Source organism: Trachypithecus francoisi, unplaced genomic scaffold (assembly GCF_009764315.1).
Source record: "Trachypithecus francoisi isolate TF-2019V2 unplaced genomic scaffold, Tfra_2.0 Lachesis_group3, whole genome shotgun sequence".
Taxonomy (NCBI): domain Eukaryota; kingdom Metazoa; phylum Chordata; class Mammalia; order Primates; family Cercopithecidae; genus Trachypithecus; species Trachypithecus francoisi.
This window is the reverse complement of record NW_022681468.1, coordinates 2,861,773-2,878,381: the sequence shown is the minus strand read 5'-3', so window position 1 is coordinate 2,878,381 and position 16,609 is coordinate 2,861,773. Positions and strand designations below refer to the sequence as shown.

The window sequence follows — 16,609 nt, the reverse complement described above, 5'->3', positions numbered from 1 at the left end:
CAAGCCCCATTCCCTGCTCACAAACTCTCCCCTACAAAGAGGGCCAGGACCACTCACCGGATTTGGATCTTCCATGAGCAGCATTTGAGGCAATACTCAGAGATTGGGGCTTTACGGGGTCCCCTAGGACAGGAAAGCTTCCGGCACTGGGAACCTGGATATAAGGCCCCACAGCAGCGACCCTGCCGGATGTGCTCAGAGGTGACTGTGGTGACGACGTGCCATTCACACGGTTCAGCTACAAATTGGGAAGAAATGAGAGTCAAGATTCCCCTAAATTAAAAGAAATCCTAAGCCTAGTGCAAGAGACTGCCAGCTCGGACAGAAACCACTCACTCTGGTTTGTTTTTAGGAAGCGTGTCATCTGGAAAGATCAGCATCTAGAAGGGGAGACTGCGGAGAAGGAACTGTAGCTTCCTATGAGCAATTCTCTGACAACACCCGCCCGCCAGCGCCATACACATGCGGAGCTGACACGAGGGCAGAGCAGCTTCCCCATGACCCACATGCAGCTTCCCTCTTACTCAGGACACTCTCCTCCCTCAGGTGGGCCAGAGACATCAGTCAAATCCTGGGCCTGGGCCTGGCTTCAAATTCCCTCTTCTGTCACTTACTCACTGTGCTGCTTTGGGCAGGTGACTTGGCCTCTGTGCCCACACCTGTAAAGTCAGGATAAGGGCTGTAGTTGGTACTGTCCAAGCCACATGGGGCACAGTGAGCAGAGAAGACTCTGACCCCGAGCAATGAGCCCAGTTCCCTGAAGGCAGCGCTGCCTTTCTCAGCCAGGACACAGAGCCACAGACAGAGGACACTGTCCACCTAACACTGCTCAGGAACAAAGGGGCCTGGAATCGGGATTCTAGAGAACTACTGACTCCTCGAGATGTCAATATAGGCTCTAAATGGGATGCATAACCCATCTGATTGTCTGTAAGGTTCTCTACGCGTGAGCATAGATCATTTCATAGGTCATCTTGGGGTGAGGGGTCGTGGCTTTCACAACTGCTCAAAGGTACCTAGGACCTCTGGGTGGAGACGCATCTCTGCAAAAATAAAAAATACTGACTGCTTCAAGGCGATCCCTTGAAGTGTAGGTGGAATGAATCTAGCTGTCTGTGATGGTTAACTTGATACATCACCTTGGCTAGTAACCAGTTATTTGGCCAAACACCAGACTACATGTTATGGAAAAGGTATTTTCTAGATGAGATTCATTTTTTTTTTTAAATTTCCATAGGTTATTGGGAAACAGGTGGTGTTCGGTTACATCAGTTACTTAGTGGTGATTTGTGAGATTTGGTGCACTCAAGCACTGGTACACTGCACACAATTTGTAGTCTTTTATCCCTCACCCCCTTCCCACCCTTTCCCCCTGAGTCCCCAAAGTCCACTGTGTCATTCTTATGCCTTTGCATCCTCATAGCTTAGTTCCCACTTGTGGGTGAGAACATGTGATGTTTGGTTTTCCATTCCTGAGTTACTTCACTTAGAATGATAGTCTCCAATCTGGATGAGATTAACTTTTAAACTGGTAGATTTCAGTAAAGCAGATGACCCTCTAGAAGGTGGGTGGGCCCCATCCAGTCAGTGGAATGCCCTAAGAGAAACAGAGAGATGCCCTGAGAAAGCGCGATCCTGCCTAGACTCGGCCTTCGGACTCCAGCTGCAACATCTCTCCTGGGCCTCCTGGCTGCTGGCCAGCCTCACAGATTTTGGACTTGCCAATGTCCACAATCATGTGAGTCAATTCCTTAAATCACACACACACACGTCCACAATCACATGAGCCAATTCCTTAAGATAAATCTGTCTTCCTTTCTCTACACACACACACACACACACACACACACACGCTACTGGTTCTACTTCTCTGGGGAGCCCTGACTTCTATGCCATTACTGAAGAGCATACGTAAGCACAGAGAAAAAGTGCTTGCAGCCTCTCTCTCACATGGCCTCTTTGTTGTTAATCTTGAGAAAAAGGAAAACCAACATCTGAAATCATACAGTTGTACACATTACTGACCTTTAAACTCACTGTTTTGTTTTTTTAAAAGAAGGGCAGATTTGTAAATAAGAAACTGTGACACCCACAGAACTGGAAGCTCCCTTCTTTGTCTACTACCCTCTAAACCCACTCCCCCTAGGCAAAGTCCCTCAAGCCCATGCTGCCTCCTCAGAGCATCTTTCAGAGAAGCAGAGACTAACAAGAGGACACTCTTCTGTCACCAAACTATACGCAGAAGGGAGATGTAGGAAGGACGTCCTTGCTGGTGGGTCAGGAGAGTGAGTGTGCCATTCTCCTACCACGAGGGCAGAGTGTACTCAGCTCTGCATTCAGGCACTGCTCCCTTAATAACTGAGTGTCACAGGTGCGAGAAAAGTCAAGTGCCACATCCGGCCAAAGACACAGAGTGCAGGCGCCCCCTCCTCAATGCAGGTGGCTCAGTGATACATGTGCTCACCAATGCACTGTGAGTGGCAGCAAGACTCAGGACTCCCTGCCTGACTACAGAGGGTGGTAAAGGGGTTACAGGCTCTGGTTATAGCTTTCAGATGGTACAACCAGAATGAGGTAATGACCTGGAAAGACACCCGTGTTGCAGTTAAAAAAAAGACTAGGTGAGACAGTGAGACTAGTGTAATTCCTGCAATCCCATTTTCAGTTAAAGTTCTGTACCTTTGTGTCTTTTTTTTTTTTTTTTGAGATGGAGTCTCGCTCTGTTGCCCAGGCTGGAGTGCAGTGGCGCGATCTCGGCTCACTGCAAGCTCCGCCCCCGGATTCACACCATTCTCCCGCCTCAGCCTCCCGAGTAGCTGGGACTACAGGCGCCTGCCATCGCGCCCGGCTAATTTTTTTGTATTTTGTTTTAGTAGAGACAGGGTTTCACTGTTAGCCAGGATGGTCTCAATCTCCTGACCTTGTGATCTGCCTGCCTCGGCCTCCCAAAGTGCTGGGATTACAGGCATGAGCCACTGCGCCTGGCCACCTTTGTGTCTTTATTAAGGAAAAGACTGGAACCATTAGCAACTACCACCTCTAGAGAACAGGTGGAAAGGACTTTCACATTTTCCCTTAAATATTTCTGTATTTATCTTAAGAGATTTATCTTAAGGATTTGACTCATGTGATTGTGGACGCCAGCATGTCCACAATCTTTGATACTGAATTTCAAAGGTTAATAAATACTCATTTTTTCAATGAGCATTTATTCAACGAGTATTTTATTGTATTATTTTTTCAATGAGTATTTATTCAATGGGTATTTTATTGTATTACTTTTTCAATGAGTATTAACTACCTTTGAAATTCAGTATCAAATAAGGATTTTTTAGAAGTACAACCCCTTATGTAGCATTTTGGTCAAGAGTTTACAAAATCCTTCCACATGGCTTATTTATAAGAATCTTTACAACAACTCATGGGGCAGGTAGGACAAATCACTTTACAGCAAGAACATGAGGCTATGCAAGTCAAGGAATTTGCTCAAACTGGCACAGCTTAAAACGGCAGAGTGCAGACCATGACAGATGCTGTGACTCCAGAGCCAACAACAGCCCCCGGTGAAGAGGAGACAGCAGAAACACATGGGGAGGAAGGAAGGCCAGGACATGGAGAGCAAGGGTGCCGGCTGGGGATGGTTTTGCCTCCACACACTAGGAAACAAATGAGTTGTTGGGAGAAGGAACTTTGTTCTGTCATTTTTGATGGTTTATGGCCTATTTATGTTTGATCAGCTACGGCGGATAGGGGGAGCATAATGCTACTTACAGAAGATGAGCAATGCTTGGATAAACTATCTTTAGTCTTTTATCTCACACAAACTTTTTCACATGCCTGAATTTTTTTCCCATAGAGACGTTCACGCAGTTCACTGATCCGCTTGTCCATCATGGCCACCTCCATGTTGCGCTTATTTAAGAGTTCCTTCTGCTGCTGCAGTTTTGAATTTTGTTCCTGGTTAAGCTGGTTACGAATCTACAAACCACAAAATATAGCTTTTATGATTTGCGTTAATTAAAAGTCAAATTCTCATTGCCAGGGAGATTAAAAAAGAAAAAGTAGCATTAAGTTCTGATGTATATTTACATGCATGCACTGCCATCTTGTGTGAAATATTTCACAGGTACAGCAGAGACGAAGCCAGGACAGAGTTCTCATGGAACAAAGAAAGAGCAAACATCTGTAATGCATCTTCTTCAAAGCACACGAAATGACTAGTGCCAATGATGATTACAGGAGACTGAGTGCGGTATTTGGGACTCTCAGAAACTAAAGGAAAATCTGCCGCACTCCATGGAACTGCTTCAGGCCTGAGCCCACCACTTGATGCACCTTACTGTGGAGGCAGCAGGAAATTCAAAAAGGACCAAAAAGGATGGCCTGAATCACCAAGTGAAGCACCTTTACGTCATTTTAGTGGCTTGCAACCAGCGTTTTTAAGAAATGAACTAGGATAGAACAGAAAATATCAGAGTGTACTTCCCATAGTAAGAGCTGTCTTAAACTTTCAGATGCCCACAGCACTAGTGCATACACACTTCCACGTGTATACTCAACAGGACATAAAATGTACTTTTAAAAACTGGACTGCAGGCCGGGTGCGGTGGCCCACACCTGTAATCCCAGCACTTTGGGAGGCCGAGGCAGGTGGATCACCTGAGGTCAAGAGTTCAAGATCAGCCTGGCCAACATGGTAAAACCCCGTCTCTTCTAAAAATACAAAAATTAGCCGGGTGTGGTGGCATGCGCCTATAATCCCAGCTACTCAGGAGGCTGAGGCAAGAGAACTGCTTGAAACCAGGAGGTGGTGGTTGCAGTGAGCTGAGATTGCCCCACTGCACTACAGCCTGGGCAACAGAGCCAGACTCTGTCTTAAAACAAAACAAAACAACACAACAATAAAAACTGGGTTGCAGGCTGGGCGCGGTGGCTCACGTCTGTAATCCCAGCACTTTGGGAGGCCAAGGTGGGCAGATCATGAGCTCAAGAGTTTGAGACCAGCCTGGCCAACATGGCGAAACTCCGTCTCTAATAAAAATACAAAAATTAGCCAGGAGTGGTGGTAGGTGCCTGTAATCCCAGCTACTGCGGAGGCTGAGGCAGGAGAATCCCTTGAACCCAGGAGGCAGAGGTTGCAGTGAGCCAAGATCGTGGCACTGCACTCCAGCCTCGGACTCCATCTCAAAAACAAACAAACAAACAAACAAAAACACTGGATTGCAGTCCAAAAAGCTGGAAATAAATGACATCCTTATATCACACTCATCACATTTCATCAAAAAATCCTTAAAACCTCGCTTAAAATGAAAAAGAAGTCATGAAACCTTATAATACTGTAGTACTTCTATGCATGTATGTTAAAGAACAGCAACCACAAGTGATTTTACTCTATATAGTTATGTACCCTCATTTCATAAAATGATATAATACTTTTTCTAGCAAGTGCTAATAAAGCAGCAACACCTATTTCTGGCTTGAAAAATCACCTGCTGAATGACAACTTCTAAGACATGAAAATATTGAGGATTGTTAAGGACTGAATATGTCCCCCAAAATCTCTATGTTGAAGCTCTAACCCCAATGTAATGGTGTCTGGAGGTAGGTTCTTTAGGAGGTAATTAGGTTTAGGCAAGGTCATGAGGGTGGGGCCCCCCATAATGAAGTTAATGGAGACAGACTAAAACTCTCTCTCCACTACGTGGGGACACAGTGAGAAGGCGGCTCTCTGCAAGCCAGGGAGTGAACACTCAACGGGAACTGAATTTGCAGGCACCTTGATCTTGGACTTCCAGCCTCCAGAACGGCGGGAAATAAACGTCTATAGTTTAAGCCATCCAGCCTATGATATTTTGTTATAGCAGTCTGAGCTAAGACAAGGATTTAACAATAGGCACCTAGCTCATCAAAAGAGTTTACACAAAGGCCTTAAAATATCACCTAAGTTTAATTCTTTACTGCATTATTATTAAATTCTTTTGTGCTGAAAACATCCTAAGTGAAAGAAGCTGGTCACAAAGGATGCATAACCGTGTGTTTTGGTTAATATCCCTTAACCAAAATGCTGGGGACCCAGAAGCATTTCAGACGTTGGATTCATTCAGATTTTTAAATATTTACGTTATATTTACCTGTTTAGCATCCTTCCTAATTTGGAAATCCGAAATCCAAAATCCAAAATGCTCCAATGAGCGTGCGTTTCCTTTGCATGCCACAGTGGAGCTCAGAAAGTTTCAGATTTGAAGCATTTTAGATTATCGGATTAAGGATGCTCAACCTGTACTGCATGACTCTATTCATATGAAATGTCCAGAATAGCCAAATCCACAGAGACAGAAAGTAGATTTGTGGCTGCCAGGCTCTGGAGGGTATGGAGGTTGTGGGGTGATGGCTAAGAGGTACGGGCCTTCTTTTTGAGTGATAAAAATGTTCTAAAATTAATTGTGGTGGTGGACGTAACTGGTAAGTCTGTGAAGGCACTGAAGCCACCGAATTGTATCCTTGAAATGGATGAATTGTGTGCTGTGTGAATTATATCCCTTTTTATCGTTTGTTTTAAGACAGTCTCACTCTGTCACCCAGGCTTGAGTGCAGTGGTGCAATCTTGGCTCATTGCAGCCTCTGCCTTCTGGGTTCAAGCGATTCTTCTGCCTGGAGGCTGGGACTACAGGTACACGCCACCACGCTCAGCTAATTTTTGTATTTTTAGTGGAGATGGGGTTTCACTGTATTGGCCAGGCTGGTCTTGAACTCCTGACCTTGTGATCTGCCTGCCTCGGCCTCCCAAAGTGCTGGGATTACAGGTGTGAGCCACCACACCCAGCCTATCCCAAGTCATTTTAAAAATTATTTTGTACTGAATATATCTTGTGCCTACTATTAAATTAGAATCTACTAATTTGTTTCCACTTCCTAAGGTTTCCAACCCATGCTAACGAAAGATAGAAAGATGAGAATGTTTTAATACAACCACTGCCAGACCCAGGAGTTACCTGTAGTTCTTGGTACAGTCTTTTTAGCTCCACCGCTGCTGGTCCAGTCAATTTGCCATTATAAGACTGGAACCCATTCAGTTTTCCTTTCTTTAAATCTTCCAGCTGCTGACTAAGCTGATCAACTCTTAAAATTGCAGTCTGCACTTCCTGCTTCTTTTCCTGGAACATGGCACTGAACCTTTCTATTTCAGCAGCTATAATTGCCCACACACACAAAAAGAATAAAACATTTAGTTGATCCTTTTTTTTTTTCATTTCTATACACTGAACTTAATTCTAGTATCATTTAGTGCCAGACCTTAGAGAAAGTTGTGATATGCAGAATCCAAAACACATTTCAAAAAGCCTTTGGGACACCTGTATCTGATTACTCATAAAGCAAATAATTATATTTGCATTAATTCCTGACTATTCTTTAGGGTAATCAGTCCATAAGCTAGTTTGTTCAAGTGACTTAGAAATCTCTGAGACCAAAGGTTTCGTGAAGGCAGGGCCATCCAAGCCTATCTCGTGCATCACTGTGACTTACAAGTAGGCATAGACTGAACCAATGAATAAAAGAAGAGTTCATACAGAAAAAAAGTGAGCATCAGCATAACTTATCTTTTTTTTTTTTTTTTTTTTTGAGGCGGAGTCTCGCTCTGTCGCCCGGACTGGAGTGCAGTGGCCGGATCTCAGCTCACTGCAAGCTCTGCCTCCTGGGTTTACGCCATTCTCCTGCCTCAGCCTCCCGAGTAGCTGGGACTACAGGCGCCTGCCACCTCGCCCGGCTAGTTTTTTTTTGTATTTTTAGTAGAGACAGGGTTTCACCGTGTTAGCAGGATGGTCTCGATCTCCTGACCTCGTGATCCGCCCGTCTTGGCCTCCCAAAGTGCTGGGATTACAGGCTTGAGCCACCGTGCCCGGCCAGCATAACTTATCTTAATGCATGGATACAAGTTAAGTTATTCAAGAAAAACAGACCCTCTGAATGAGTAAGTCTTGGAGTGCCCCACCCTAATCCAAAGGGCCACTGGTACCAATGTAACGAGAGGATCTTTCTACTGCATCTAAGGGTCGCAAGGTATCTTTTCATTTTTTTGAGACAGGGTCTCACTGTCATTCAGGCTGGGGAGCACTGGCCCGATCATGGCTTACTGCAGCCTTGACCTCCCAGGTTCAAGCAATCCTCCCACCTCAGCCTCTCAAGTAGCTGGGACTACACAATTCTAAGATCACTTAACCTAACCAACCCATCCTTTTAGATGCAAATAACAGAGCAAAACTTTAGCACACTTGCTATTTAGTCCTGTGAATTTGTGACTGAATTGTCAGGCAGTTAGACTGTGTTTCACTGGATCTGGGCCTGGTGAGAGTGGTGACGAGGGGGTGTTGCAGGCACGTACACAGATTGCCGTTCATGATTTTGCTGTAGTCGACTTGTCCTCTCATGGCACGAATTTTCTTCAGCTTGTTCTCCTGGGCTTCAACTCGTTCTTTCAATTTCTGAAGCTTTTCATTTTCAGAAATAGACTGCTGCTGACGGCGCTCCTGTTGCTTTAGAAAATGTAAACGCTGTTCCTAAAAAAGAAAGAAAAATGTAACTTTGGGCCGGGCGCGGTGGCTCAAGCCTGTAATCCCAGCACTTTGGGAGGCCGAGACGGGTGGATCACGAGGTCAGGAGATCGAGACCATCCTGGCTAACACGGTGAAACCCCGTCTCTACTAAAAAAATACAAAAAATTAGCCGGGCGATGTGGCGGGCGCCTGTAGTCCCAGCTACTCGGGAGGCTGAGGCGAGAGAATGGCATAAACCCGGGAGGCGGAGCTTGCAATGAGCTGAGATCCGGCCACTGCACTCCAGCCTGGGCGACAGAGCGAGACTCCGTCTCAAAAAAAAAAAAAAAAAAAAAAAAAAAGAAAAATGTAACTTTGAAAATTGAAGGCCGGGCACAGTGGCTCACACCTGTAATCCCAGCACTTTGAGAGGCTGAGGTGGGTGGATCACCTGAGGTCAGGAGTTCGAGACCAGCCTGGCCAGCATGGTGAAACCCTGTCTCTACTAAAAATGCAAAAAGTAACTGGGCGTTGTGGTGGGCGCCTGTAGTCCCAGCTACTTGGGAGGCTGAGGCAGGAGAATCACTTGAAACTGGGAGATGGAGGTTGCAGTCAGCTGAGATCGTGCCACTGCACTCCAGCCTGGGTGCCAGCGCGAAACTCTGTCTCAAAAAAAAAAAAAAAGAAAAATGTAACTTTGAAAATTGAAGGCCGGGCACAGTGGCTCACACCTGTAATCCCAGCACTTTGAGAGGCTGAGGTGGGTGGATCACCTGAGGTCAGGAGTTCGAGACCAGCCTGGCCAGCATGGTGAAACCCTGTCTCTACTAAAAATGCAAAAAGTAACTGGGCGTTGTGGTGGGCGCCTGTAGTCCCAGCTACTTGGGAGGCTGAGGCAGGAGAATCACTTGAAACTGGGAGATGGAGGTTGCAGTCAGCTGAGATCGTGCCACTGCACTCCAGCCTGGGTGCCAGCGCGAAACTCTGTCTCAAAAAAAAAGAAAAAAGAAAACTGAAACTTATGATTACTTTTATATACTCAAAAAGAAAAATGTGACAGTATTCTACAGTATCACTCATCTTAATGAATACTAAAACACTAGAGGAATCTTATATCGGACCATATAAAACTAAAATTATTGGGCATACCTAAGTATGAAATAGTAAGAGCTGGGGGATTTTTAAGAGAGAGGGTTTTTCCTGTTTTTTTGAGACGTAGTCTTGCTCTGTTGCCCAGGCTGGAGTGCAGTGGCAGAATCTCGGCTCACTGTAAGCCCCACCTCCCAGGTTCACACCATTCTCCTGCCTCAGCCTCCTAAGTAGCTGGGACTACGGGCGTCCATCACCACACCCGGCTAATTTTTTTGTATCTTTTTAGTAGAGATGGGGTTTCACCGTGTCAGCCAGGATGGTCTCGATCTCCTGACCTTGTGATCTGCCCGCCTCGGCTTCCCAAAGTGCTGGGATTACAGGTGTGAGCCACCGCGCCCGGTGAGAGAGGGTTTTCTTATGCACACTGATCTATACCAGTTAATATAAGCGCTTCTGCAGAAAACTTCCCAGCAGCAGAACATGCACTAACACAATCTCCTCTTCACTCTATCACATCTGTGATGTCCCAGTGAGCCTTACTTTCCTGCTGCAAGTAATAAATTTCATGCTGCTACAAAGTGGCTTACAAGAATCTAATTCATTTCCTAAAGGAAATGAACACTGACCAGCAGAGGATTTTACACTGAAAAGAGATAAGGTGATCAGTAAGGAGATAAATCTTCAATTTGTTATGATACTGAACAATCAAGGAAGTGTCTGCTTTCTCCAGGATTAATTTCTTCAATAATAAAACATGTTAGAGTCAAACAATACCAGAACAATCTAAAAACAATATATGCAATACTCTTCAATAGAGTTTCCTATTAATGTGAAAACATACCTTAAAGAGTCAACATTAAATAGTCATGATCCCATATTTATGCATAAAATATACCTAAATAAGGAGAAGTTTGAGGTGTGATTACGAAGGCACTACATACTACACTCTAAGGTAAAGCAATATGTGCTTAAATATTTAAGATGCAGCATTAACTTGTGATTTACATTGCTGAAAATATCTACAACTATTTTTAACAGCAATACTCTTGGATCAGTATTTGGAAAAAAATAAAAAGCAGAATTAGAAAATTTTTACAATGACATAATACTATGTATATTTTATCTTAGAACTCTTATTAATGGGACACTTTCCAATCGAACTTTTAATCATGTTTATTCTCATAAATCCAATAAACGTTGAGACAACTTTTTAAAACAAGTCCAACCCAAATTATTATTTACATAAAAGTGGATAGTACAATGAAATATAGTCACTCAATACATTTTTTAAAAATTCAGATTGAACATTTTAGTCATAAAGAAAATCTCTCTACAGAAGAAAGCAATTAAGAACCTAGTTGGTAATGTTTAAAAACATTATCTTTAAAGCAGTTTGGAATTTTTTTTTTTTTCCATTTTGACACAGAGTCTCGCTCTGTCGCCCAGTCTGCAGTATAATGGCGTGATCTCAGCTCACTGCAACCTCCACCTCCCGGCTTTAAGCGATTCTCCTGCTCAGCCTGAGTGGCTGGGATTATAGGCGTGAGCCACTACATCTGGCTAATTTTTGTGTTTTTAGTACAGACAGGGTTTCGCCATGTTGGTCAGGCTGATCTCGAACTCCTGACCTCAGATGATCCACCTGCCTCAGCCTCCCAAAGTGCTGGGATTACAGGCGTGAGCCACCACGCCCGGCCAGTTTTGGAACATTTTAAGATCATTTACAACATGAATCATTTCCAGCAGGCATGTGTGATAGATCTGATGTTTCAATTACATATGACTAAACCATTATTTAGAAAAATCCCAGTTTCAATAACCAGTGTAGAACTCAGTATATGTAATGAGCATTATATGTGCCCCACACTGTCATAAAGCAAACAAGTCCAACCTAGAGTAGCACAATGGGAAGCCCCGTTAACCACCTGTCATTGTCTTCATGGCCCTGATCAGTGTTTTCATCATGGATTGCTGCTTTCTTCTTGAACACTAATACCAATGACATAGCCAAGAGCATACCCAGAGGCAAAAGGAGATAATGAAAGCACCCTTTTTTTTTTTTTTTGAGACGGAGTCTCGCTCTGTCGCCCAGGCTGGAGTGCAGTGGCCGGATCTCAGCTCACTGCAAGCTCCGCCTCCTGGGTTCACACCATTCTCCTGCCTCAGCCTCCCCAGTAGCTGGAACTACAGGCGCCTGCCACCTCGCCCGGCTAGTTTCTTGCATTTTTTTAGTAGAGACGGGGTTTCGCCGTGTTAGCCAGGATGGTCTTGATCTCCTGACCTCGTGATCCGCCCATCTCGGCCTCCCAAAGTGCTGGGATTACAGGCTTGAGCCACCGTGCCCGGCGAAAGCACCCTTTCTTCCCGATTTTTTTTGTTTGTTCGTTTTGAGACGGAGTCTCAATCGGTCGCCCAGGCTGCAGTGCAGCGGCGCAATCTCCACTCACTGCAAGCTCCGCCTCCCGGGTACACGCCATTCTCCTGCCTCAGCCTCCAGAGTAGCTGGGACTACAGGCGCCTGCCACCACGCCCAGCTAATTTTTTAAATATATATTTTTAGTAGAAACGGGGTTTCACCGTGTTAGCCAGGATGGTCTCGAACTCCTGACGTTGTAAGCTACCCACCTCGGCCTCCCAAAGTGGTGGGATTACAGGCACGAGCCACTGCGCCTGCCCCTCTTTTTTTAAATTTTAATATAAGGTCTCACTTGTCTCTTGTCACCCAGGCTGGAGTGCAGTGGCATGATCTTGGCTCACTGCAACCAGCTCCCGGACTCAACCTCCCATATAGCTGGGACCACAGGCACATGACACCATGCCCGGCTAATTTTTTTAATTTTTTGTAGAGACAGGGTCTCACTATATTTCCCAGGCTGCTCCTGAACTCCAGGGCTCAAGCAATCCTCCTGCCTGCTGGGATTACAGGCAGGAGCCATTGTGCCTGGCCCATTTTCAAATTTTATCTATGATTTTAATAAGGTCATCAGTTTCCTGTTTGGGGTGTCTATTGTGTGTGTCAAAGGTGAGATACTCTTGTTCTGATAGCTTCCCAACTTCCAGAAACTACAGTATGCATATATGATTATGGAAGTGATAACAAAGAGAGAAAGACTGCACTTAGCACTCCCATGGCATGCTCCTATTTTATAAGCGTTACCCAAGAACATATTGACCCCAGTCTAAAATGATGGTTAAAAAAGGTACTTTTTGAACGATATTTCAATACCTCTTTTTATAACTTACCTTGGCAACCAACATCTGCTGCTGATTTTCAATCTGCTGCTGTTGCCTAGCTGCCATATCTTGGAGCTCTGAGAGGGTAAGTTCAATACGTGGATTCCCAACCTAAACAAAAAGCACTTATTTTGGAACATACATTTATCTGCATAATTGTCTTTCTCTAGTGTCAAAACTCACACATATCAGGACTTTAGAGAGGATCCCTAGAACTTAGGAGAGTACCAACTAGTTTATTTTCTTGTAATAACTTTTCCTAATTGTAGACTGCTTTTATTAAATATAAATAACTGTTTTTCTAATGCATAAACATCAGATACTGTATTTAGTAAGGGCTCAAGTTTAAGCAAACATTTGCAAATATGTATTATAAGTGACATTCTGCCTTTTGGAATGACAATTTAGTAGGTATATTTGAGCAAATGAGGCTGTCAAATGTTTAAGGATACAAAACCAAAAAAATAAATATGCAGGTAACACCTAAGAACAAATGTCATCTCACTATCACCTGACTTCAGGAAACGAAAATACGTAATCGATTCTAATATACGAATAACTAAAAACACCATATGCGTGACTTACATGAACACATCATCCGAGAATTACATATGTGAAATCAAAATGCAAAGTAACATCTAGAGGAATGCAATTGGCTGTTTCTCCATTCTCCATTCTGTCAATGATGCCCTGAACTAAACACTTTACATACATGGACCCATTTCAGCCTCAGAATGACCAATCAGGTGGGTACTGTTACATCCCCGTTTTACAGATGAGAAGAACACAAGCACAGGCCAGTCAGCCTGTGAGGCAGAGCAGAGATGCAGTCTATGTTCTTGACTGTTACTCACAGTTCATTACTTACTAAGCCCACACCACGCGCACTGTGTACTGTGACAGACATGTTATGAGCATTGTGCCATATGCTCTTCAAAACAAATCTGCATGGGGCTGCAGGGGTGATGTGAGCCCCACTCTGGGTGAGGAGCCATGGGGGTGAGGGAAGGAGCATGCCTCGAGGCACGCAGCTCATGAAAGCCCTAGAGCTCCATTCTCACAAGCCCATTTCCAAAACCTTCAGTTCTGAGCAAGGAGGCCACACAATTCTTCCTCAAGCCCCCATGTTCTACTTCTAGGTTTATATATACTCTTAGGACACCTTTACCTCCCCCCACCCTTAAACCTCTTAGAATTCTTTTTTTTTTTTTTTTTTTCTGAGACGGAGTCTTGCTCTGTCGCCCAGGCTGGAGTGCAGTGGCCGGATCTCAGCTCACTGCAAGCTCCGCCTCCCAGGTTTTGTACGCCATTCTCCTGCCTCAGCCTCCGGAGTAGCTGGGACTACAGGCGCCCACCACCTCGCCCAGCTAGTTTTTTGTATTTTTTAGTAGAGACGGGGTTTCACTGTGTTAGCCAGGATGGTCTCGATCTCCTGACCTCGTGATCCGCCCGTCTCGGCCTCCCAAAGTGCTGGGATTACAGGCTCGAGCCACCGCGCCGGGCAGAATTCTTAATAGTCAGTTACAGTTTCTGTTCCTCCAGCTCCATGTCTTCCCAAACTTCTTTGATGGATGTTTGAGCACATTCTTGACTCTTGAAATGTGGGATCAGGACTTAACAGTCTTTTTTTTTTTTTTTTTGAGAGGGAGTCTTGCTCTGTCACCCAGGCTGGAGTGCAGTGGCACAATCTTGGCTCACTGCAACCTCCGCCTCCCGGGCTCAAGCAACTCTCCTGCCTCAACCTCCCAAGTAGCTGTAACTACAGGTGCCCACCACCACACTCAGCTAATTTTTGTGTTTTTTAGTAGAGATGAGGTTTGGTCTCGAACTCCTGACCTTGTGATCTGCCTGCCTTGGCCTCCCAAAGGGCTGGGATTACAGTGGGATTACAGGCATGAGCCACTGCGCCCGGCTGGATTTAACAGTCTTAACTGGAACCACCATTCTGTTTATCTAAAAATCCTGAGCAATCAATACGGTACAAGCTTTTTTCTTTTTTTTTTTTTAATTTAGAGACAGAATCTTGCTCTGTCACCCAAGCTGGGGTAGAGTGGTGCAATCACTGCAGCCTCAAGCTATCCTCTTGCCTAGCTAGCACTACAGGCACACACCGTCATGCCTGGCTGATTTTTAAAATTTTTTGTAGAGGCAGGGGTCTCAACCTGTTGCCTGTGCTGGCCTCAATCTCCTGGGCTCAAACGATCCTCCCACCTGGGTTTCCCAAAGCACCGAGATTACAGGTGTACAGGTGTGTAAGCCACTGTGCCCAGACTTAAACACTTTTTGACTAGAGGAAAACTATGTCTATTCAACAAATCTTTCAATTAACATTAATTTTATAATTTCACAACTTGAAGAAAAAAAAAAAATCAAAAACTAGCTTTTTGGTCTCCCCTACCAAAGGCTTCACAAAACAATGAAAAAGGATAGAAGAGAAATTTAACTGTCTGGTGTTCTGATGTTTGTATCTATGAATAAGATAGAGCTTATTAAAATATTTTACTTACCTAAACCAAAAAGTATTTTATTTGCCAACACAAACATTTATACTCTTTATGTTGCATGTGTTTTTCTAGGTACAAAATTAAGATATGCCATGTTGTCATAAGTAATTCAGCCATTGTATCTTATACATCAACTTATATTGTAATGAAATTTTATTGAAGATCTTACATATATAAAAGTGTAATAAATCCTAATGTACAGCTGAATGAATTATTTCAAAGTGAACATGCCTGTGTGCTTTAACTGTATTTAAATGGGTTATAAAAACACAAGCTACCATAAACCTGTAAGTCAACAAATATGTAACAACTTACAATGTGCAATGTGAAAACTTGGGAAAAAAGAAGCACTTTTTCCACAATTTTAAAGAAAATGAAAACCCTTCAATGAAAATTTGATTTTTTAATAATAGGCCTAGCACTGTATTACATGCAACCTAATCCCTATTTACAATTTTAAATTTTTCATACAAACTTAATTTATTCAAACAAACCTATTACCTAATTCTTCCCTATTTCTCTTCATTGACTGCATCTAATAAGAAGAAATCAAACTCTGTTCCCTCAGGCAATTCAAGGTCCCTAATTATGGTAGAGTTGTCGGATGAGTTCCGCTCCAGGTCACACAGAGCACAAGCCACTTCCAACAACTAAGTTAAATTAGCAGAAAAGTTCTCTCAGCAACAGTCAGACAGGTGCCTACGAATACAGGACTCCCAAAAAGGAAACACCCCACCAGCCTTAAACCTGCTCCAACAATCCCTTCGGCAGGGACTACCACCTGTGGCCCCAGGGATCCAGATCTCCTCTAACACCGACGTTCACTACCTGAACTCTGGATTCCAGGAACACTGTTTCTGCTCCTGATGAACCCAGCTCACTCTCCGCCTCACACCACATCGCTTGTTTTCCACAATAAACACAGCCCACCCCACTTCAGGTCTAGCTAGCCTCCCACCCCAACCCCAGCATGAGCAGAGGGAAAGAGACGTTTTTATGATCACTTATCCGATCGTATCACTGCCTTCTTTCTCCAAACTTCCACAAATCTACTTGCGGAAATAAGAGACTTTATTAGCTGGTTTACAAAATTTTTATAAACAAAATATTTGCCTCCCCAAGTAGTAGTCAGAAGGCTAGTCTTACATTCTATTTAATATACTACTGATATATTTTGCTAATATGCGGCCAGGCATGATGGCTCACAGCTGTAATCCCAGTTCATGAGTTTCAGACCAGCCTGGACAA

At 44.1% G+C, this 16,609-nt stretch overlaps 1 protein-coding gene across 2 annotated transcripts in view; it reads right to left on the bottom strand.

The window, feature by feature from the left end:
• Positions 1-16,609, bottom strand: part of PPP1R13B (protein phosphatase 1 regulatory subunit 13B) — a 132,111-nt gene that overhangs the window by 12,569 nt on the left and 102,933 nt on the right. For both annotated transcript variants that reach the window (XM_033191121.1, XM_033191120.1), the window contains exons 5-9: positions 12,867-12,968; positions 8,381-8,555; positions 6,993-7,189; positions 3,838-3,978; positions 58-238 (exon numbers count right to left, since the gene is read on the bottom strand). In XM_033191121.1, coding sequence (XP_033047012.1) covers positions 58-238; positions 3,838-3,978; positions 6,993-7,189; positions 8,381-8,555; positions 12,867-12,968 — 796 coding nt within the window. The remainder of the gene's footprint in view (positions 1-57; positions 239-3,837; positions 3,979-6,992; positions 7,190-8,380; positions 8,556-12,866; positions 12,969-16,609) is intronic.